The following is a 25,115-nucleotide window of genomic DNA, read 5'->3' as shown; positions in this document are numbered from 1 at the left end:
TCATTCTGGCAGCCCAGCATATGGAGCACCTGTAATACCTTTCTAGAAGGGCATCTGTGCAGCACAGCAAATGCTAACTAGGACTGCCTTGGCATTCAGTAGGGAGAAGTATAGTTTGACAGTGAGGGTCTTTGGATTTATGCACCATTCATATTTCAGACCTGTAATCAATTTTCTGTTTTGGGGTGAAAGTTTTAACAAAATTTGGCTTTGCTTAAGTTTATTAAGAAGCAATCATCAATGATAGTATGGCAGCTGTCCAGTGAATTATCAAGGGGCATTGTGAGCGCAGTATCTTTGGAATTTTCTAGTACTTCATGGAGATCTTGAGTTATAGAATTTTAGAAATGCTGCCGTTTTTCAGAGTTACACTGTTATTCTCGGAAAGATGTTTAAAAATTCTAAATTACTTGTATGTATTTGGAATCTGACTGAAAAAAAAAGAAATATGAAATCCTAGGTAATTTATCAATGGTAGTAGCATTAATTCCCTTCACAAGAAAAGAATGAATAATTCCTGATTAGTGTTTCATAAAAAAATAAGCAAATTTTCAAGTCTCTGTGGGCTATCTATAATCTACCATGTCTTTTCTTCAATGCAAAGTAAGCACTATTGAACTATTAATCATATACTAGAAGACATTTTGTGGAGTTGAAGTAAAATTTCCATATGTCTAATAGCTATGTTAAATAGCTTTGCAGTCTAGCTAGTATTTCAGGAGACCTACTTCTCAACAAAAATGGAAGATTACACCCAGAATGGAATAATAAAAACAATGCTACTGTGGCAGCTAGCGAGGTGCTCTGTTAGAATCTCCCTTCAGAACTTGCGGGGCACCTGGGTGGCTCAGGTGTTAAGCGTCTGCCTTCGGCTCAGGTCATGATCCCAGGGTCCTGGAATCAAGCCCCGCATGGGGCTCCCTGCTCAGCGGGAAGCCCACTTCTCCCTCTCCCACTCCCCCTGCTTGTGTTCCCTTTCTCGCTGTGTCTTTCTGTCAAATAAATAAATAAAATCTTTAAAAAAACCCCAACAACTTGCTATTCAACTGCAAGGAGTGCAAGTCAGCTGACAGCTTCCAGCTCTTAAAGGCTTCAAAACTCATCTCACCGTCTGAGCTGGGGCCATGCTCTTCCAGGCAGCCCCCACACAATGATTGAACATGTGGGGGTTCTAGGGCCTGGCCATTTCTACCTAGTGTAGGACTCCTCTAATGGGCAATCTTTGCTCAGGAGCTTTTCTCATTGAACTGGCTAATACTTTGTCCGATCTAAATCACGGCATGAGGCTCTTTCTGTCCAATCCTGCTTCGGAGGCTCTTTTCTTTCACAGGCATAAAATACGCATCATGGTCTGAAAGCTTTCCCTTCCCAGAGTACCAACGTGGCAAAGCTATTTTTTACTAAGATCCTGCTCTGTGAAGGAGTATATCATTGTGTGTTTGGGAAGGTTATTCAACCCCTCTGAACTGTTCCTTCATCTGTAAAGTGGGGTTGTTGTTTGAAATAATCTACAAAGAGCAATCTGTGAAGTGCCAGGTATACAGTAAATACTCAATAATTGGTATATAATACTGGGTATTATTATACCACATGCCAGACTTTGTGTGAGAACTTCTGTGTTTATTACTTGTAATCCTTGTTATAATCAGCAAGTATTAATACGCTTATGTGACATAGAAGGAAACTATGATTCAATGAAGTTAAAATAACTTGCTCAGATTCCTTAATTACATAGCTAGAATGAGCAACTTCGGGTTAAAACCCAGCAAGTTCTGCAGAAGGGAGCAACGTACATGTATGTTGGCAAATAATCCATTGCTGTTACCTCGGAATGTAATGAAACTCTATGCCCTCTATGACATGGTATGTACAGTTTGTAATTAATACAAACTACTTTGGGGACTCTTTTATAACTGTTAAATCTGTACACTTAATTCCACTACATATACGACACCAGAATCTGTCAATGGGCATCTAAGACTAAGCATTTGTCTAAAGGCTTAGAAGAGCAATATATCATGTCACTGCCACTCTCTGATGAGTACTGGTCAGTTATTCTCATAGAATGGCTCTCAATCTGGGTTTGTCTGTGATGTTTTCTCAAGATTAGATTGAGGTTATTTTTAATATTCCATAATCTTGCTATTGCTAGAAAAACTGCATCAACTGAAATCATTCCCCTCTGACTATTGTGGTTCCCACCCCACCCACAGAAATGCTCAAGCCCATTATTAAAAGATGTAAAAGAATCTATAATGGAAACATAATGGCAGAAGGAAGTTAAAATATTTTATTGCTCAAAAAATTTCTAGTGAGGTGGCAGTAATTTGAACTGAGTGGCAGCTTTTGAAGCACACTTATATTGTTCTTAACTCACAGTTTTAAGATAAAGAACCACGATGAGACCTTACACCTGTCAGAATGGTTAAACTCAAAAGACAAGAAATAACAAGTGTTTGAGAGAATGTGAAGAAAAAGGAACCCTTGTACACTGTTGGTGGAAATATAAATTGGTGCAGCCACTGTAGAAAACAGTATAGAGGTTCCTCAAAAATATTATATAATTAACCATATGATCCAGTAATTCCACTACTGGGTTTTAACCCAAAGACAGCAAAAACACTAATTCAAAAAGATATATGCACCCCTATGTTTACTGCAGCATTATTTACAATAGCCAAAGTATGGAAGCAACCCAAGTGTCCATCCATAGCCGAATGGATAAAGATGATGTGGTATATATGCACAATGAATATTACTAAGCCATAAAAAAGAATGAGATCTTGCCATTCACAACAACATAGATGGACATAGAGGATATAATGCTAAGTGAAATAAGACAGAGAAAAACAAATGCCATATGATTTCACTCATATGTGGAATCCAAGAAACAAAGAAAAAAGGAAACAAACAAAAAGACAGACTCTTAAATACAGAGAATAAACAAAGGCATAACTACCAGAGAGGAGGTGGGTAGGGGGAAGAGTGAAAAAGATAAAGGGGATTAAGAATACCCTGCTTATGATGAGCACTGAGTAATGTATAGAATTGTTGAATCATTGTATTGTACATCTGAAACTAATATAACAATATGCTAATTATACTTCAATTAAAAAAATAATTTTAGAGGTGCCTGGGTGGTTCAGTTGGTTAAGTATCTGCCTTCGGCTCAGGTCATGATCTCAGGGTCCTGGGATTGAGCCCCGGGCTGGGCTCCCTGCTCAGTGGGGAGTCTGCTTCTCCCTCTGCCCCTTATCCCGCTCATGCCCTCTTTCAAATAAATAACATCTTAAAAAAAAGAATTTTAACTAAAATTTAAAAAATTATGTTAGATACCTTTAAAAAAAATTTGAGATTGTGGTGTTTCTGCAGGTATGAGATAGAGATGGATGAGGTTGGTAGAATGGATTTAGGGGGTAGGCAGTTTTCTTAGTGGAATTCTGCTGGGAAACCAGTCTTTTTCCCAAACAAATCCATGGGGTTGACTAAGTAAGCCTTCCTATGTGCAAAAAAGGGTATGATTTATGACCTGAAAGGTAAGAGGGACACTTTGTGTCCAGTGTTGCTATTGGCATTTAAATGAATTCTAGCAAAGAGTGGTCAGCATGACCATAGAAAGAAAAAGATGACGAGTAAAGGAAATGAACTTGTAGCCTGATGGCAAGGGAAACAAACAAACAAACAAAGATACATCAGAACTACAGGTCTGAATGAACAACTTAAGCCACTTGCGGCTAGAGTGATGCTAACAAATCACAGAAGAGAGACTGCAGAAAAACGAAAATTATATTTGTAACAGAATAACATGTACTTAGAAAAAGTGTCTAAGTTAATATTCAGTATATGTTTTTTTAAAGATTTTATTTATTTGCGAGAGAGATAGAGTGCATGAGCGGGGTTGAGGGGAGGGCAGAGGGCCAGGGAGAAACAGACTTCCTGCCACGAAATTTTATGGAGCAGGGAGCCCTACACAGGGCTGGATGTGGGGCTCCAACCCAGGACCCTGAGATCACAGCCTGAGCTGAAGGTAGATGCTTAACTGACTGAGCCACTCAGGTGCCCCAATATTCAGTATATTTGTGTGTGAGCTTACCCATAATGCAATTTATTTATTGTGAATAAATACCTTTTTGAACATTTTTCAAATAAAGAATTCAGTTATAGTTCTACTGTAGAAAATGGAGTCTAGATGGGCTCCAGAAACCATCAGGTCACTATAATAGTTCATAGAGACTCCTGGATTTTTAGTACACAAAAAAGGTATTTACAAAACCACATTTTTGCACAAAGACTGCTACATATACACAGATGTATTTGTGTATGAGAACAGAATATGCACTTCGGGGAAATTAAATAAATATCATTTGAAAAAGTGGACTTTTAAGTATGGTTATAAATCTTAAAAAGGAACAGCTATAGTTTATTGCTCATGTGGGAGAAATTTTGGGTGTACTCTTTCTGGATGTACTTTCCTTTTCACTGTTACAACTATGGCACAGAGGGGTAATTATCAGTTTGTGAATTCTACTGTGAAAGGACCAAAGTGATCTCACTGGAAATGTTTCCCAGAGACTCTCTCTTGCTTTCTAAAATAATATAATTGGATGTGAAATGAACTGCTGGCACATTTTAAAACATATACTGCAAATGATGGTAAAGTTGGGAAAACTAGAAGTGCCTAAACACTACAGTTGTGCCAGCAAAGGGGGTACAGGCTCTTGTGTTTGGAGGGTGGGACATACTAAGTTACATAATCTTTTAAAAATGTAATAAAAAATGTTCAGGAAGGTTCTTAAAACAACTCCATGTTAATCTGGCTTTTGGTAAATAAAACTCTAAGGAAAACTTCCTTCCAAATGTGAATGTGTCACAGTGAAAATCTATTGACATGGAATGAAGATGAAATAAGTAATATTTTCCCTTAAATGCAAAGGGATTTATGGCTATGATTCACTAATTAGAAACAATAACATGATTTAAAAGCTATAGTAAATTTTATATGAGACTTGTAGTGAGACCAATTTACTTTCATGGATAATTGTCACCGTAAATACAGGTTATAAACTGTGCTACATAATGTGGAATATTTTAATTCAGGATGATTAAGATAGAACAAAGCAAACAGTAGATTCTAAATAATGATGATGATGTTGGATATTGCAAAATCAATTCAAATGGTATTATGCTGTCTTGTTAAATGATGTCCATTTTATAAATGCCACAAGGTTTATTACATCTAAAAAGTTGCTTTAGTCTTTCATAATGTCTGAAGATATTATTTAAGTAAACTTTGACCATAAAAAAGAAGCACTCCAAAGGGCTTTGTAGGCCAATATGGCTTGATAAATAAAGCTTATCCCATCTCAAAGATAATGTAGGCTTATTCAAAATTATTCCTTTCTGACTCTAGTTCATTCTGATGTATTATCATTCTAACTACTCAAACATAAGCTTGTAAAAAAAATGAAAATCATAAGACAGCATCACATTTAAAAAAGCATGTTATAGACCACATTCATATGCTTTTTTCATTGTTTTACTGAGATCATTAAATGAGATAGTGTCTAACATGGCATAATCTAATATTTGGCTGCTTGGATATTTCCTTGATATTTGTCACCAATACCAGGCAGTGTTCAATCAGAGAAACTGGATTAAATATTTTTAACAAACATGAATGTCTTTTTCAAAGTAGTGAGAGGGTGAGAGATAAAATTTTGAAAATATTTTATAAAAGTAGGTTTATAGAAAATATGATTGATGTTTATGTTCTCGGGGTTATGGTTTTATCTATAGAAGACATTTATTTTTTATTTACACTTATAATTATATTATAGAATGTTAAAGAAGAATAAAGAATTTTGTCACTGACATAACAGTTCTTTCCTGGCCTAAGGAGGGCAAGTTTCATTAGACATCTGCAGTGTTACAATATATAAACACACAGTGACATTCCCCACTTCAGAGATTACTATTGGTAAAACAATTTCCCTTAAATATATTTTTCCTGTAAATATTTCATTTTTTACCTATGACTTAAACAGCTTATCTCTTTCATATGTATTTCCCATCTTTGTTACCTACTAGTGGCAAGAACTTGAGCAAACCATTTTACTTCAAGGCCTCAGATTAGGAAACATATGCAAAGTCCACTGGTTTTTCAAAGTATGTGCATTACCCCATTAATGCGTTGCAACCAGTGTTTTTATTAAAAAAAAATGAAATTGAATCAATTTGAATAGAAAATAAAGAGGATAAACACATTGCAAGGCTAGTTTTTTTTTGTTTCAGTTTTATATATATGTATGCATATTGTGTGATGTAAAATGTATTCCTTCATATGGGTTGCAGGCAAAAAAAAGTTTGAAAAATATAGTTTTAATGATTCATAAATACCTTCTAAGTCAAAAATGAAATCATTCTAGTTTCCAGCTCAGAAATTCTGAAAATGACCTCCTTTAACATACTGTCATACAGTTTACTGCCTGAGAGACACTAGCAGCTAGTTACAAGGGCATTTAGTTGAAATGACTAGAGAATATTTACTCCCTTATTTAGTTGTAACTGATAATATCCATTTTAAGTATTTAAAAGGCAACTCGTTGGGCTTTCACCCCCTCAAAAAATCCAACAAAATGTTAGGCATAAACAATTTAGTACAAATATTAATTTGTAGATGTATGTCACAAATACATATGCCACATACTGTGGTAAGAGGCTGGGAGATGTAAAATGAATTGGTATGGTCCCAAACTCACTATGTTTATAATTTTTAGGAAAATATTAGATATAAAAAGAGAACATCCTACCCATAACCAAGGAGTAGAGTTCAAATGTGCACTACTATGAAATATTATCCTAATAATCACTAATACAAGGTGTTATTTTTTGAGTATCTAAGTCACTCATTCAATAAATATTTACTGTATGCCAGGTTTTTCTAGGTTGGATGTTCCAAGGTTAAAATGACAAAGTCCATACTCTCAAGGAATGTATATAACAATGAAAAAATACAGAAAATAGGTAAACAAAAAAAATTAAACTGGTAAGTGTCATAATGATGTAATAGGCATTAACTAGGAGCCACTTGTTATTGGATAGTCAAGAAAGGCCTCCCTATAAGTAGATAGTAGTTTTAAATAAAACAGATATAAAAGACAAAAAGAAGACAGCCACTTAAAGATATGGAAAGGAACATTCCAGGAAAAGGGATAAGGGGCAAATGCCACCCAAGGCAGATAGGAGTTTGGAATGTTTGAGGAATAGGAAGTAGGCCAGAATGGCTGGGGTCTAGTGAAGAAAGAATGGTAGATGAGGTAAGGGATGTAGGAGAGAGCCACACTGAGTGGAGCCCTGTAAACTGTGGTAAAGTGTTTAGAGTATATTTTTATTGCCTGGGGGAGTCATTTGAGAGCCACGAGCAAAGGACTTCTGTAGTCTGATTTTTATTTTATTTTTTTTAAGACAGTAGGGCTGCTGTATAGAAAATAGATTTTACATAGCAAGAATGAAACTAACACGGTTAAGAGGCTATTACAGTCAGGTGAGAGATGGTTGTGGCTTAGACTGAAGTAGTAGCAGTGGAGATGCAAATAGATTTGGGGAAAGTTTTGGAAGTACAATACAGAATTTGCTGACAGACTGCACATAGGGGGTGGGGAATCAACAATACTTCCTAGGATTTTAGGTTGTGCAACTAGGTGGATAGTTTAATCAACTGCAATGGGGAAGGCCAAGTTGGGGGGGTGTGGTGGCAGGAATCCAGAGTTCTGTTTGGGATATGTTAACTTAGAGATGCATATTAGCTATCTAAATGAATATGTCAAGAAAGCAGAATCGGGTCTCAGGGGAGAATTTGGGAGTTATCAGCATATAAGTAGTATTTATAGCCAAAGGACTGGTACCTCCATGGGAGCGTCATGCAGTATCTCTTTTAATATTGATAACAACTCAAAGTAGATATTTTTCTTTTTATATAGATATAACTAGCTTCTTTTTTATAAAAGAGCAACTCTGATGCTCAGAGATACACATTCTGAAAGTCAGCCACCTACTAAATAGTGGAGCCTGGATTCAAATCTGTCTGATAGAGTTCTTGTTCATTCCATTGTTCTACTGAAACATTAGGATATGTGAATTTCTCAGTGGAAGGTTTTTAATTTTTTTGAATGAAGAGTCTCTACAAGGTGTGTTAAGTTTGGAGAGAATGAACCTTATTCAGAATCTACACCAAGTTTATAAGTTCAGTAGTCTTTTCTGTCCTTACGGAACTTCTCTGTGTCAGATGCTATTGATAGTTCCTTTTTTTTTTTAGTTCTACTCCCTTGCTTTGTGGGATGTGACTCTCTTTTCTCCCTTCTCCTACCTTGATTGCCTCTTCTTCACTGTCCTTTAGCTATGGCTGTAATGTAGGGATTTTTAAAAAGCTTTCTTTCCTCACTTTACATATTCTTCCTGTACAATTTTACGTTTCCATTGTTTTAAATACTAAATATATGCATGTGAACTTAAATTTCTTCTACTCCAGACATTTCTCCCTAGGTCTAGTAGATGGGGTCTAAGGTCCCTGAAAGCAATTAGCTTGGTGGGAAAGGGCGGGGAAGGAGGCTCCCCCGTGAGGTTACGGAGGAGCGAAGTGCAGGGGCTGGGATGCTCTCATTCGTACATTTATTCAGTATTTCATTTATTTATAAGGACTTACATATTGGCTGGTTTTACGAGTTTTCAAATCTAGAGTGGCAGACTAACCCAGGTTGGCAAGAAGACATTGAGGTGAACATTAAGAAGTCCTCGGCCACACAAACGTAATGTGAAAAGGCAGAATCCCGCTTAGTCCCTCAAACAGATTTTAAAAAGTTTTTGGAGTGTAACAGTTTACTCGAACATTCAAAAGAAAATGGAAAGCAAACCCCATTAAGGAAGGAGGAAAGTGGGGGGCAAATAAAGGATTGGAGCAGAACGTTACGTTGCAGCAGTGCATGACGAGAACAAGGTACTATTAGGGAGTGGGAAGAGAACGAATACAGCTACATAGAAAAAAAAGAAAAACCGAGAGTGGTGCATATTAAAAAAAAAAACAAAACAAAACAGCATTTGCTAAAAAAAAAAAAAAATCCCTGGCAAAAAGTCACCTCAAAGCAAGCCGACTCCACTTCCCAGCGCTCAGCCACGGCGTCCTCAAAGTCCGTGAAAGCCTGTCGCCGCCCAGCTGGCCCCGCCCCTTTCCCCAACAGCCCCTCCGCAGAGCCTTGTGCACGTGCGCAGCGATTCCCGCCCCCTCCGCTCTCTCGACCAATGAAAAATGGTGTCGTAATTCACCACCTCCCGGTCTCAGGTCACGTGACAGTGTCTCCCCGCCCTCTCATTCCCTGCCTCCAGGTTCTGAGAAGATGGCGAAGGTCTCAGAGCTTTACGATGTCACTTGGGAAGGTAACTGCGGGCGGGGCGGGTGCGGAAAGACCAAAAGCCCTGGGAAGCGGTTCGGCAGTAACTGCTCCCGGTGGAGACGTGGATTCTCCGGTCTGTCTTCTGCACTGGAGCTCTCTCTGGACGGGCCGAGCTGAGGTGGTGGCTAAGGTGGAGGTTGAGGCTGACCCCTTCCTTGGCCCGGCCTCCGACTGGAGTCTGCGGTGTTCCCCACCGCTTGTGCTCATCGACAGACTGACCCACGTACTTCTGCGCCAGTACAGTGGCCCAGGGTAGCTTCCATTATAAGGCGGGAGGGCTGTCACACATTTCATGTGGCTGCTGGGCGGCGCGGAGGAGACGGGATAGTTGCCCGCTGAAGCTTCCCTGCAGCCAAGAAATACAGGGTCTATAAGGCCTTTTATTAAGTGCTGTGTAAAGGTTACAACTCTGTGCAGTAAAGGTCTGTGAAAGACCCATGAACAAATCTGATTTTTCTACGTGCCACTTTACATTTCGTTCTCTCTGCAAAACTGGGTCTCTGAATTCTCCTCTTCAGTATTCGCTGCCCCATTTCCCCTCAAAACACACTTAGACTCGTAACACAACTTTCTTCTCACTTCCTGCCAGTAATTCCTTTTCTGAAAGGGAAAATAACTGGTTATCTTGGGCATATGCATAAGTGTGATGGACTTGTTTTCCCATCCTACTTTAATCTAAGGTGGAGTGTGTTGTTTAAATCTGGAAGCAGCCAAACTTTGAACCAATTCTGTAAGAGATTGTTCTCTTAAAAACTTTACTGGGAAGCATGGTTAAGAGAAGAGCCTCGAGTTTCTCTAGGGCATGAAAGTTGTGTAATTGAAATTTCTATTCTCATCATTTAACAGTAGACTTTAATAGCTTATTTGTTTAGTGAATTCCTTCTTCAGATATTTAAACAATGACCTAATAACATGTGGACTGAAAGTTATATTGACCATTTAATGGTGAATGTATCTATCCACTATTACAAAATTGCAAACATGTATGGGAAAAGGTAAAATTCCTTTATACTTGAACTGAATTCAATAATTTATCATTGGTTTTGTGGCCTCTAGCTCACTGTGAACAGTATTTCTACCTGCATTTGGGGAATTCATTATATTAAAAGTATTAAATGCTTTGTGCTAGATCCTGGGTATATTAAATTAAGTAACACACAGTCCTTACTTTTAGGGAGTTCACAGTCTAATGGAGAGGACAGACCTGTAAAATACATAGTTTCCAAAGGTTTGTGTCAGGATATATTTTTAAGCCAGATGGTAGATATGTGGCTGTTACTTTTAATGCTTTTTAAAAAGTGTTTCAAATATTTCATGCTTTTTAGAAAGTGTTACTTTGAAGGTATGTTCAATATAGGTTTCTTAGGTGGTAGGAACAAGTAGATGTGTAACTATCATACCTACCAGCAGACAAGGTGACTTAACTAGGTAACTTGGACTTTATCCTGTGGGTATTCTAAGGAGGAGTGGATTTAGAATAATAAATATTAGCTACTTCACAAGTATGATTGAACAAAAGAGAGCATGTTAAAGTGCTTTTAAACTATTAAGTGCTTTATAAAAAATATGATCCTGCCCATGTCTCCAGCTTTATCTTAACTATTTTCTCCCTTACTTTGTGAGCTGGCTATGCTGACTTTTGTTGAATTCCCCTACTCCTCTGTCTTAGGGCTGGACAGATGCTATTTCTTCCACTAGGAGTGTTTTTCCTTTCTTGCCCTGTTCTTGCTACCATTATATATTCTGTTTATCAGAATTTCCCTCAAAGGTCATGAACTTCAGAGAGCCTTCCTTGACCACCCTACCCTAGCCCTCCACTAAAATTTTTTAAAAAGAAAAAAACAACAACAAAAGCAACAAAATGTACTCCTGGCCCTTAACTCTGTGTCCTCATACTATTGAAGTACTTATCCAATTTGTTAAGTTTTAAACTTCTGTCTCCTAGAATGGAGGGAGGGACCAGTCATATCTTGGTCTTGTGCTAGACATTTTGGAGTTGCTCAGTCATTATTTGTTGACTAAGTGAATTGTTAATGGCATTAATAATAAACATTAACAAATTGTCACAAAAGACTATAAGCCATTTTTCTAGTATTGGAAAAATTTCTGTAGTATCTTAGGTAGACTTAGGCAGCTCACTTTACTAATAGGATATAGTTTGCTTATTTGTAAAATGAAGGTTTCAGACCTTTCCAGAATCAGAGTTCTGTTTTAGGGGACTTTTAAAGAGTGATCTAGATTTTTCTTTCAGAGACTTACAGTAACAAATTTTTAGGATTTTAGAAGGTGATAGAGGACTCTTAGAGATAGTTTTTTGTTTAGATTTTTTTTGGGAGGGCATGTCAGTTGGACCTGTGTCCTTAAGAATTCCATTGAACAGCATCATGAATTAAGGTTGTGGAAATGGCTTGTTCAAAAAGTACTATAATTCTTGTGATAGGAAAATTTATCACGTTTATAAAAGACCCATATAGTAAGTCTAACACAATCTTTTGGGCTCTATAAAAAAAGTAGAATATATGGTTTACTTATTCAACCGGTTGAAAATTAATGTTTGTTAGAGGAGTTACTACTTAGGAGTTTGGAGGTGGGAAAGAGAGTTGTAAGAAGGGTATAGCCAAGTTTCTCAAAAATAGGATATTTGGCCAGGATATGGATAGGATGTCTAGCACAATGCCTGGCTTGAAATAGGCACTAAATGAATATTTGTTGGAAAAATAATTATTAAAGTACTTACTGTCTCTACTTTCTCTTTATTCAGTCATCCAAACAACATAATTTGGTTTCCATGCCCTCTCATTCCAGTAAGGTTTCTAGGGAAACCTAATGCCAGGTCTAATGTGGTTTTTTTTACCACTATATTAGTTGTTGCAGATCACACCATGAAACATTCTTTCCTTGGTTTCATAATAACATTATGGGTCTCCTCTTACTTTTCAGACCTTTCCTTTGTGAGTTTTCTATATCCATTTGCTCCTTGATTTTTAGTGTCCCTAATGGTTCTTTTCTTAGCACTCTACTTAATCTATTATTGGTGGTTATTAAACCTGAGATCAATAGAATCCTGACTGATGGAGGGGTAAGTTTCATGTGGTCTTTGAATTCCCTGAAATTGTATGTAAAATTGAATGTATGTAAACATGTACATCTTTCTGTGAAAAGAGGGTTCAAAGGTCTCATCAGATTCAAAGAGTCTAAAATTAAAAGGTTAAATGCCTTCTGTGGGTGATCTCATTCACACCTAGCTTTAACTATTAGCCTATATACTAAATAACATGTTAATTAAATACATATCTGGAGTACTTTGCACTAAGCACTGTCCTAGTTCCTGAGGATACAGTGCTAAACAAGACAGGCAGGATCCCAGATCTCATGGAACATACCCTGAGATTTCACTTCTAAGCTAAAGATACATACTTATGGATATGTATATGTTTTGTGAAGGTAATTTTTTCAAGGTAAGAGCTAGGTTGGTACCTTGAATGCTAGCCTAATTTGGGTTCAGCATATGGGCAAAGGGTGCAGTGTTATGGATAAGATCTGTAAAACACTAAATAATTTATATTCCCAAGGCACTTACTCCTCTTTTAAAATAATCTGTGAGGTTGGGGCACCTGGGTAGCCCAGTTGATTAAGCATCTGACTCTTGGTTTTGGCTCAGGTTGTGATCTCAGGGTCGTGAGATCGAGCCTCAGGTCAGCTTCTGTGCTCAGTGCAGAGTCTGCTTGGGTTTCTCTCTCCATCTCCCTAGCCCCTCTCCTCTAAATGCTCTCTCTCTCTCAAATAAATAAATAAATCTTTTTTTTTTTTTTTAAGATTTTATTTATTTGAGAGAGAGAGTGCACAAGAGGGGGTAGGGTCAGAGGGAGAAGCAGGCTTCCAAATGAGCAGGGAGCCTGATGTGGGACTCGATCCTGGGACTCCAGGATCATGACCTGAGCTGAAGGCATTCGCTTAACCAACTGAGCCACTCAGGTGCCCATAAATAAATCTTTAAGATAAAATAAAATAATCTGCTAGGTTGAAAGTGAATGTGGATTTAAGACTGTAAGTGAACCATGGTATAGGGGATAGAGTTTGAATGAGTTTTGAGAACCCATGCTGTGGATCTAAAGATAACATATGTTGTGATGTGATAAGGGGTGTGTATTTGTTTTTTTGTCGCTAGTTCCTGTCACAGAGCTCCTAAACCCTTGAAATTTCCTGAATGATAGGGTTGATAGGAACAGTTTTTGTTATATTTAGTCTTTTTTTCTGGGTTTCTGACACAAGAGCCTCTAAGACCTTTGGAGTTTCTAGAATTGTAAGAGTATCTTTTTGTCTACTAATGAGGTGATTGGAGGCTGGTTGCTTCCGGTTGGGGGGTGGTCATCCAAAAGACCAGGGCAAGATTAAAAGGTTGGAATTTTAGTCTCATTCCTTGACTTCCTGGGAGGGGAGATCATCTGGAGATCAGTCATGCCGGTGGAATGAAATCCCCATAACCCCCCTTAAGCAATGGTGTTTGGAGAGCTTCCAGGTTGGTAAGCACATCAAGGTACTGGGATGGTGACTCGCTTAGAGAGAACATGGAAGTTCCTCTGCTTCCCTTCCCTCCCCCCCCCTTTACCCTATGTAGCTCTTCCATTTGGCTGTTCCTGAGTTGTATTTTTTATAATAAATCCATAATAATAAGTGAAGCACTTATCTGAGTTCCTTGAGGCATTCTTGCAAACCTAAGGAGGTGGTTGTGAGAACCCCAGACTTTTTTTTTTTAAGATTTTATTTATTTATTTGAGAGAGAGAGATCACAGAGGCAGAGGGAGAGGGAGAAGCAGACTCGCCGCTGAGCAGAGAGCCTGATGCGGAGCTTGATCGCAGGACCCTGAGATCATGACCTGAGCCAAAGGCAGATGCTTAACCGACTGAGCCACCAAGGCACCCCGAACCCTAGACTTTATAGACAGTTGGTCAGAAATATTGGTGGCCCTGACTTGTGATTGCTGTCTAAAGTGGGGGCAGTTTTGTGGGACTGAGCCCTTAACCTGTGGGGTATGAATGACCTTTTTTTTTTTTTTTTTTTGTCCATTTCCTCTTCAACCTTGTAAGATTCAGTGCAAGGTTATTTCCTCTGTGGAGTGAGAGTCAAGCTGATTTCTAGTTGTCAGTAGAAGGAATTAACTGTGTGTTAATTTGATTTTCTCAGATCATTTAGGATCTGTTTTTGTCTTGGATTTTTGTTTTTTTTGTTTGTTTGTTTGTTTTAGACTTTGAGCTATAGGGACTCAGATAATGCATACGAAAGTGTGAAAATCCTTTGTGCTTCTTTTATACTTTTTCTCTAGGGGCCTAGCATATTGTTTATTTAACTCATGTGTTCAACAACAATTTAACTGTTTAAATCTATTCTATATCTGTGTCTGTAGAAGGAAGAAGTTGGTACTTCAGATGAATAAATATGTTAGATTTTCAGAGGTAGGAGTAAGAAAGCATCTATGTGATTGGCGAATTGGACATTTCATTCTACCATAACTATATGAAAAAGATCTTTTGTTTACTGGATTAGGTACTCTTTCTTCTTCCTCGTTATTATTCCTGCTGTCAATATGCTGTTCATTAAAATTCCTGTTTCCTCTTGTCTTATAATATGCAAAGTGGTTCTTGTGACTTGTTTGCTAGTGCTTTTTACCTTACTCTACATTTTTATTATTGTATATATAATCGAAAGATTTCCTTTGTTCTGAATCTGTCACTGTTTATTTTCTTGCATGGTTGTGTATCTTTATACATTGTATATACTTTTGTAATGTTATTAAGGAAGTTTTGTGATGACTATCCTTTCAATGCTGATTGCCTAATATGATCCCCTGATTATGAAATTTTACATTGTTGAGTGAGTAGGAGCTTCCAGGAGTACTTTGGATTTTTGAGATTTCTATGTATAATTTTATGTGTTTTTTTTTTTTTCCCTGGGAAAATTATCTCTAGCTTTTATCAATTTCTGAGAGTTGTCTGTAACTTCAAAAAAGTGAAGATCCATAGTTGCTTAAAGGGTTAGAGGATCTTTGTAACGGACCAATGCCATTCATTACTTTTATAGTTGTAACATCAGTTGTAAGGTCTTTAATCTTCTAAAGGATCTGTTGCTCTTGTTAAATTGGTTTTCTGCTTTATGAATTTTGACATACCATAGACTTATATTAGTGTGACTTTATTTTCCCTACCTGAGAAGTTGATTTCAACTTCCTTATCAATTTTTTGATACTGATCAAATATATATGTAATAACAAACTTTATTTTTTCAGAAATGCGAGATAAAATGAGAAAATGGAGAGAAGAAAACTCACGAAACAGTGAGCAAATTGTGGAAGTTGGAGAGGAATTAATTAATGAATATGCTTCTAAGCTTGGAGATGATAGTAAGTTCTTTATTCATGCTTGGCTCGTGTTCTGTTTTGGTTTTTAGTTTTTTTTTTTTTTTTTTAAAGCATCTTTTTATTATGTTTTTCCTGCTGTTTATATCAATCTATGATTTGTCCCTTTTTTAAAAAAACTTCTCAGGATGTCTAATGATGCATTATTTTGAGAAGGATTTCTAATTGCTGGTTGTAGTGAAGCAATCAAATAGGTATTTTTCTTTTAAAGCTCACAGGGCCATTGTCCTGGTCTGATCAAAATGTATTTCATAAAGAATTTTTTAGAAGAGCAAAGGTATTAAATAATAGTAGATTTTTTTAACCTTATAAGATATTAAAATATTTTACATTACTGAAAGCACATAAGGATGCTTTCTTAATTCTAGATATGTAATAAATCAATTTTCAGTTGCAAGTAACGTTCTCTAAGATATCAGAAACAAGAAGAATAATTTGTTTTGGGAGATTTTTACATTAAATTCATTTTTTTTCTCTCTCTCTGTCTAGTTTGGATCATATATGAGCAAGTGATGATTGCAGCCCTAGACTATGGTCGAGATGACTTGGCATTGGTAGGTATTTAAACTAATTATATTTTATTTTATTTTAAATTTGCTACATGAATTATAAGTAGCTAAAATTTTGTGCATGGCTTGTATTTGAATGCTTTTATAGGTCGTTTTCAGTGCTACTTTTAAGAATAGGAGAAAAAAAAAAAAGAATAGGAGAAACTAACTAGGTACTTTGGGACAGGGAATGTTCTTAAATCTTTTTAATAATCTTGGGAAGTATTTAGTATTCCAGTTTTACTGAAGAGGTTAAATTAGTTGGTGAAGATTATCTAGTTAAGAGGTAAATTATGCTATTACAGAGTTTAAAATAAGAAGCATATAGTTTAAAACAAGTTTATCTTTTGGCTTGTTGAATGACTTTCATAACAGAGAGTCACTGACTTACGATGATTCGACTTAGGATTTTTCAACTTTATGATGGTGTGAAAGTATTACACATTCAGTAGAAACTATACTTTGAATTTTGGTCTTTTCCCAGGCTAATGGTAGGTGGTATGATACTTTCTCATGATGCTGGGCAGTGGCAGTGGGCTATACCTCCCAGTCAGCCATGTGATCACAAGGGTAAACAACTGATAAACTTATTACCATTCTATACCCATACAACCATTCTGTTTTTCACTTTCAGTACAGTATTTAGTAAATTACATGAGATAGTCGATACTTTATTATAAAATAGGCTTTGTGTTAGATGATTTTGCCCAACTATAGGCTAAAGTAAGTGTTCTGAGCATGTGTAAGGCATGCTAGGCTAAGCTATGCTGTTCAGTAGATTAGGTATATTAAATGCATTTTTGACTTTCAATATTTTGAACTTACCATGGATTTACTGGGATGTAACCCTATCGTAAGTGGAAGATCTATACATAATGTTAAATACTCTTTTGCAGTGTTGTAAATGTATCTCTTAAATTATTAGAAAATCCTAACACGTGTAGAATATGACTTAAAATATTAATACTGCTTTTAAAATAAAAGAATGATAATAGCTGTATTTTTGAAAACTTGTGATAGGCCCTGTGCTAAATGCTTTATATCATACTTTATTTAATCTTAACAGTTATTTCTTAATTTGATTTTTGCTTGACACTATCATTATACTCATTTCATAAATCAAGAAGTGGAGGTTTTGGCTTTTTTGTTCTATTGTTTTATAATCCTGAGTTCTTAAGTACTACTTTATGCTACTTCCTCATTTAAGCCACAAAGAAAGTACATGCAAACAGAAAGTAGAAATACCAGAGAATATATGCATCTCTGAAATAGCATTGTTTTTTTCCAAGGTAATTAATTATGTTATGTTGGCTATACATCTAATTTCAGTGGAGCTGCTAGTAGTAAAAAAAATATTCCATAAAACCTTTTAGATTACCTTCAGAACCTATGAGAGTCTATTTATTTATTTATTTATCTATCTATCTGTCCATTTAAGGGGGGAGAGTTAGGGGGCGAGGGAGAGAGAGAATCTCAAGCAGGCTCTATGCTCAGTGCAGAGCCCAACCTGGGGCTCGATCCCATGACCGCGAGATCATGACCTGACCTGAAATTAAGAGTTGGACACTTAACCAACTTAACTCTGAAATAGTCTTTTAAATATTTACAGAGGTGGCAGCTTACATCTTAAGGGAAATATTGAGTTGTTTTTTAAGTAGCCAAATGCCATTTGATAAAGTAGGAGAATCAAATTAGATAATGTTGATAACCAAAGCAGGAGATCAAATTAAATGGTAGCTTTTTTTGTAACACAGTATTTTTTTTAATGTTCAGAATTCCTACACAGCTTAATTGACCAAACAGTATGAGTTTTGTGTGGTGTCAAAAAAATAAGCGAACATCATCTTCAGTTTTGACTAACTTGAATATTTTTCTTAGTGTGGCAGATTTTTAGCCACATACTTGAAAGCTATATTTCCAGATCATGTTATAACTTACTTTCTTATTAATTAATAGTTTCTTCACTAGTGAAAGGTATTTTTTTGGTCACTTATGCTTTGGGGCACTAGAATGGACCATTTTTATAATCCTTAATATTTCTAGTGCTTCCAAGACTCTTAAAATCCTCATATGTTGCTGAGAACATAGTTGGTGCTCAAAATACTTGATTCTTTATTTATTGAAGTTGATGGGTGAGTTATGGATATCTCCCAAAGGAGATTGGTACTCTCCAGATTTGGTGTCTGTGTTTTATGACCCCAAATCATGGTATGTGTACTGACAAAATGATTGGTTAATACATGAGGGCATGTATTAACAGGGCAAATTGTGTTATAGTATTTGCAGGACTTGGGAGTACTGTCAAAGAGCTTAATTTTTTCAAGAGAATGCTTAGATAATAGAAACTAAAAGCCAGGAAGTTGTTATAAACGTTTAAGTTGGGCCTAACACGTTATGGAAGCAATTGTGAAGGAGGAGTAATATGCCAGTATCTGAAGAGTTATTAGTGTATCCCATGACCTGCTTATTTTCCCAGTTAAGAGTATAATCAGTTTCTGAGAACTGATTGTTGCTCCCACTGTAATTTCAGAGTTCTTCTTTTACCCCATTATTCATTACCAGTTAATTTCACTTCATGTTGTTAGAGTACACTAATGAAATGATTTAAGAAGATACATTGAAGACTATATAGGCCATTCCTTGTAGCCCATTTAGTGTATGTAATGTAATTACTACTCTTTAAGTCTATTTTACCGATTATTTTTTCAGTTTTGTCTTCAGGAGTTGAGAAGACAGTTCCCTGGCAGTCACAGAGTCAAAAGACTAACTGGCATGAGATTTGAAGCCATGGAAAGGTAACTGAATCTTAAAAACAGTATGATCCCATTTTAAAATGGCAAACATGGGGTCTAGATATAGGTTCTCCTGCCTCCATGACAACATCATTAATTGTGCAAGATCTTTTGCTACTGAGCTTCAGAATAGTGTCAGAGTGCTTTTCAGCATAAATCTTGCCCGTTACTCCCAATAAATAGGATTTGACACAGGAGTGCAATTCATTTACCATCTCTGGCCTAGTGAAATGGGATTGTGTTTTGGAGTAAGGATTGGTTTTAAATCCTGTTTCTAGGATTTATTAGTTGTATATCTGGCACATTATATAAATTATTTAAGCCTTTTAGCCTTATTCCTCTGCAAAATGAGAGTACTACCAATTTATCAGGGTTGTTTTGGGAATTAGTAATGACATATGTGTAGTACCCTTCCAGGTATTCGAGGCATAGAAGTTACTTATTTTTTTTTTTTTTTTTTTTTTTAAAGATTTTTTTATTTATTTATTTGAGAGAGAGAGAATGAGAGAGAGCAAGCACATGAGAGGGGGAGGGTCAGAGGGAGAAGCAGACTCCCTGCCGAGCAGGGAGCCCGATGCGGGACTCGATCCAGGGACTCCAGGATCATGACCTGAGCCGAAGGCAGTCGCTTAACCAACTGAGCCACCCAGGCGCCCAGAAGTTACTTATTTTTTTAATGAGATATAATTGACATTGTATTAGTTTCAGGTGTATGACATCATGATCTGATATTTGTGTATATTGTGAAATGATTATCACAGTAAGTTTAGTTAATATCCATCACCATACATTGTTATACTTTTTTTTTTCTTACGAGAACTTTTAAGATTTACTCTCTCAGCAACTTTCACTTACACAACACAGTATTGTTAACTATAGTGACTATGCCGTACATTATATTCCCAGGACTTATTTTATAACTGGAGATTTGTACCTTTTGAGCACTGTTACCTATTTTGCCCACCCCCGCTGCCCACCTCTGGCAGCCACTAATCTGTTCTCTGTGTCTGTGAGTTTGTGTTCTTTTTGATTCCACATGTGAGATCATGTAGTATTTGTCTTTCTCTGTTTGACTGTTACATTTAGCATATGCCCTCAAGGTCCATCCAAGTTGTCATAAATAAAAGAATTTCTTTCTCTTTTATGGCTGAATAATATTCCATTATGTCAGACTTCTTTATCTACTCATCTGTCAATGGGCACTTAGGTTGTTTCCATGTATTGGTTATTGCAAATAATGCTGCAATGAACGTGAGGTTGGAAATATCTTTTCAAGATAGTGATTTTGTTTCCTTTGGTTAAATACCCAGAAGTGGAATTGCTGGATCAAATGGTAGTTCTATATTGAATTTTTTAAGGGACCTCCATACTGTTTTTCATGGTGTCTGTGCCAATTTACATTCCCATCAACGGTGCACAAGGGTTTCCTTTTCTCTGCATCTTTGCCAACACTTGTTATGTCTTGTCTTTTTGATAATAGCCATTCTAATATGTGTGAGGTAGTAGCTCATTGTGGTTTTGATTTTCATTTCCCTGTTGATTAGTGATGTCGAACACCTTTTCATGTACCTGTATGTCTGTCTTGGTTGTCTTTTCATTTTGTTGAATGTTTTCTTTGTTGTACAGAAGCTTTTGAGTTTGATGCAGCCCCACTTCTTTATTTTTGCTCTTGTTGGCTTTTGCTTTTGGTGTCAAATCTAAAAAATCATCACCGAGACTGACATCGGAGAGCTTACTGCTTATGTTTTCTTCTAGGAGTTTTACTATTTCAGGTCTTAATGTTGATGTCTTTAATCAATTTCGAGTTGATTTTTATGTGTGGTGTAAAGGTAGTGGTCCAGTTTTATTTTTTTGCATGTGGCTGTCCAGTTTTCCCAACACCATTTATTGAAGAAACTATCCTTCTCCCATTGTATATTTTTAGCTTCTGTTTTGTAAATCAGTTGGCCATGTATGTGTGGGTTTGTTTCTGGATTTTCTGTTGTTACATTAATTTATGTGTTACATTAATTTATGTTGTTATGCCAATACCATAATGTTTTGATTCCTATACCTTTGTGATATAGTTTTTTTTTTTTTTAAGATTTTATTTATTTGTTTGACAGAGAGAGACACAGTGAGAGAGGGAACACAAGCAGGGGGAGTGGGAGAGGGAGAAGCAGGCTTTCCACGGAGCAGGGAGCCCCATGTGGGGCTCGATCCCAGGACCCTGGGATCATGACCTGAGCCGAAGGCAGACGCTTAATGACTGAGCCACCAGGCGCCCCTGTGATATAATTTGAAATCAGGAAGTATGATGTCTCCAGCTTTGTTCTGATTGCTCAGGATGGCTTTGGATATTCAGGGTGTTTTGTGGTTCCACGCAAATTTTGGGATTATTCTAGTTCTGTGGGAAATGCCATTGGAATTTTGATAGGGATTGCACAGAATCATTACATTACTTTAGGTAGTATGAAAATTTTACCAGTATTTTTCCAATCCATGAGCATGGATATCTTTTGATTTTCTCAGTTTCTTTCATCAGTGTTTTAATTTGGTGTTTTAGGTAAGACAGAGTTAACTTGTACATCATAGTAGCTTTTAGTAAGCAGAATGTATTGATATAATTTTTCTTAATCCCTTTATTCCTTAGCTTATGTGTTTGTGTATATATACAGTTTAATCCCATTAGACTGTCTTTGTAAGCAAGTGAAGGGCATAGATAAAGAAAAATAAATAAAATAGTATTATTTTAGGTTAGCAGAAAGTAATTTTGAATCAAAGGACAGAAGGAAGAAATCTACAAAGGACTGTTCCTGAATCAGTGTTCTACTCTAATATCACTTTTTGTTTTATTTCAAATAGTATAAATTTCTAGAGCATTCTTAAAATGTGTGAATAGCCAAACACATCCCAGAGTCCAAGATGAATGATTTTTTTATTTTTCTGTTTTTGTTTATTTAAATTCAATTAGCCAATATATAGTACATCATTAGTTTTTGATGTAATGTTCAATAATTCATTAGTTGCGTATAACACCCAGTGCTAAGATGAATGATTTTTAAAATTAACTTGTAAAGATTTGAGAGGTACTAGTTTCAAAGCACACATTTTAATAGTTACTATCCCTCTACCCATCTTCTAACCAAAAAAATTGATATGGTAACAATAATTTATTTTTAAGTCAAGTTTTCTAAGACACCTACTGAACTCTAATTCTTTAAGCCTTACTCTTTAATTGAAACTCATGTAATCATTTTACTCAGTAAGGTTTTGCTGGTTTTTTTTTTTTTAAAGTGACTACTATGTGTCTTTGAATTAGAGTGATCTGTGGCATGTTAAAAAAAAATATGTAGTTGCCTACTCCCCACTTAACAGAGATCACTTTGTTAGAGGTGTAATCCAGATCTTTCTTTTAAAAGAAGCCCTGCAGGAGAATAGACAAGTAGGTTTGAGAACATTGCTGACTAAAGGTAAATTCTTGTGGACCTTCAGTGTATTAGGATTCTCTAAGGAAACAGAGCCAAGAAGATATTGCTGTACATATATAGGGGTGAGAGGAGGGAGGAAGGATGCATAGGGAGAGGGTGAGATTTATTATGAAGCAATTATGGAGGCTGAGCAGTCCTAGAATCTGCTGTCTGCAACTTGGAGACCCAGGAAAGTTGGTGATGTAGTTCAGTCTCAGTCCAAGTCCAAAGGCGTGAGCACCAGGGAGTTGATGGTGTAAATTCCAGACTAAGGGCAGGAGAAGTTGAGATGAGATGTTCCAGCTCAAGTAGTGAGGCAGTAAAAAGGGGTGAACACCTCTTTCCTCTGCAGTTGTTTTATTCAAGCTCTCAAGGGATTGGGTAATGTCCACCCACATTGGGGAAGGCTATCTATTTTACTGAGCCCACAGATTCAAATGCTGATCTCACCTGGAAGTATCCTTTGACATATCCAGGAATAGTATTTAATCTGGGCACCATATGGCCAGTCAAGTTGATACTCATCACGCTCAGTTAGAAAAATTAACCATCACAGTTTTTACAGAACTTACTATTTTTTAATTATAGTAAAACTTAAATATATTTAAATATAAAACTAGGTATTAATACTTTATGTGTGTAGTTTCTTTTTTTTTAAAGATTTTATTTATTTATTTGAGAGAGAGAGAGAGCACATAACCTGAGGGTAGGGGCAGAGGGAGAAGGAGAAGCAAACTCTGCTGAGCAGGGAGTCTGACCTGACCCTGAGATCATGACCTGAGCCAAAGGCAGATGCTTAACTGACTGAGCCACCCAGGTGCCACTATGTGTATAGTTTTTGTACAACTATAAAAACAATGTAGGTTTTCTAATAAAAAACCCCCAAAACTAGAAAACTACTAAAATTCAGGTTATTGTTATATTAATGAAATGAATGGTTTCCTATTATCTTCTGTTATTCCCAGTGTGTTTGTCAGAGATTATGTAGTTGGAAAAAGATTCCCAGGGGATTCTCATGTACTCTGTCTTGTGAGAACCCTTGCTGTATAACATTTATTTTGTCCTTATTTATATACTTCATTGTTTTGTTTTATTACTATTTAATGATTTTATTTTAGGTTTCCCCATTTAGTTGCAGGCTCTTTTGAGGCTAACATACTTCTATATTACCATGTGTAGTTTGAGGTCCAAACTAATTTAATTTTAACTACTCAAGTCTGATTGACTTAGTGTGCAGTGATGCTATTTGGTCTTTGTATGGTATGAACACATTTACAAATTAAGTCTGCTTTTATTTTTCTCAGTTCTCTGCTACAGTTAAAATAGTCTTACCTACTAGCATGATCATAATCACAAAGAGGCTTGGGCACTAAAATTGTGGGGCAGTATTTAGTTAAAAGATGTGTCATTGTAATGATAATAGAATATTCATATATTGAATATCATTAAGAGAAAAATATAAAATTAAAAAATTAGGAAACTTATGAATAGATCTCAAGAATTTAGCTGTTGTTCCTAGTTTTGGAAACATTGCTGTGAAAGTTTTTAAACATTGTTCTTTGTTTTCTTTAAAGATCTGTATCTAGAAATGGAGAAATTGATTGGAGTAGAGTTAGGGTTATGGATACTGTTAGGAAGGAATTTCAGAATCAGTTATTCCCTTACACCCTAAACAAGATTCCCAAATATAAGAGTATATGATGTTCTTTATGTGATTTCTGATGTATCCTTCCCCTTGATTCCCTATCACATAATGTTTATTTTGGCTTGTTAGTCATATGCTGAAATATTTGATTATTTTTTTCATTGATAAATTGTTAACTATTTCCTTTATAAGATTGTAACCCAGGAGAGTGTATTTCAGGTGTATATTTAACAGGTGCTTAATGAATTGAACTGAACCAACTCAACTAAGAAAAGCTATCATAAGTATTCATTAAAGAGGAGAATTAAATCACAGATCATTTCCTTATGGATTTGTTTATTAAAATTAAACTTGTTCTTATGCTTTATTGGCTGTAATTCTAGGTATACCTAGGACCACAAAGGTATCTTTGTGTTGCTAGTTTTTACCTTTGTATTTAGGCCAGATTGAATCAGTGCATTTTTGTTCATCTCTTTTTTTGTTGTTGTTCATGAATCAGTATATTAAGTTTTTCTATAAATACTTTATACGTGAATTATTTTCTTTAAAAAATGATACTGTAGCAAATATCTGTTGTTACATGAAGATCAGAAGAGACTTGGATTGCAATTTTAAATGCATTTAAAGTCCTGCCAGTTTAATCTTTTTCTGTATTTACTATTTGTCACTAAAATTTAAAATAATGATTCTTGATTTTTTTTCTTTTTATATAGATATGATGATGCTATACAACTATATGATAGAATTTTACAAGAAGATCCAACTAACACTGTAAGTTAGCTGAATTGCCCTGAAGATTGTCTAAATTTTGTTTTAAAAGAT

General features: G+C 36.1%; 1 protein-coding gene and 1 long non-coding RNA gene across 9 annotated transcripts in view; one reads left to right on the top strand and one right to left on the bottom strand.

The window, feature by feature from the left end:
* The window catches only part of LOC118532429 (uncharacterized), a 145,675-nt gene extending 136,412 nt beyond the window's left edge, over nt 1-9,263 (bottom strand). For 2 of the 4 annotated variants that reach the window (XR_013447739.1, XR_013447738.1), the window contains exon 1: nt 9,132-9,221. This is a non-coding gene — a long non-coding RNA (uncharacterized LOC118532429). Of the gene's footprint in view, nt 1-9,131 lie in introns of all 4 variants that reach the window. The other 2 variants (XR_013447740.1, XR_013447741.1) reach the window with 2 other exon arrangements.
* Nucleotides 9,264-9,335: 72 nt separating this feature from the next.
* Nucleotides 9,336-25,115, top strand: part of EMC2 (ER membrane protein complex subunit 2) — a 54,518-nt gene continuing 38,738 nt past the window's right edge. For 4 of the 5 annotated variants that reach the window (XM_036075761.2, XM_036075762.2, XM_036075760.2 and 1 more), the window contains exons 1-5: nt 9,336-9,429; nt 15,731-15,844; nt 16,349-16,413; nt 19,117-19,202; nt 25,007-25,064. In XM_036075761.2, coding sequence (XP_035931654.1) covers nt 9,390-9,429; nt 15,731-15,844; nt 16,349-16,413; nt 19,117-19,202; nt 25,007-25,064 — 363 coding nt within the window. In that variant the 5' untranslated portion in view covers nt 9,336-9,389. The remainder of the gene's footprint in view (nt 9,430-15,730; nt 15,845-16,348; nt 16,414-19,116; nt 19,203-25,006; nt 25,065-25,115) is intronic. The other variant, XM_036075757.2, reaches the window with a different exon arrangement.

Source organism: Halichoerus grypus, chromosome 5 (assembly GCF_964656455.1).
Source record: "Halichoerus grypus chromosome 5, mHalGry1.hap1.1, whole genome shotgun sequence".
Classification (NCBI taxonomy): Eukaryota; Metazoa; Chordata; class Mammalia; order Carnivora; family Phocidae; genus Halichoerus; species Halichoerus grypus.
This window is presented reverse-complemented; position numbering and strand designations above follow the sequence as displayed.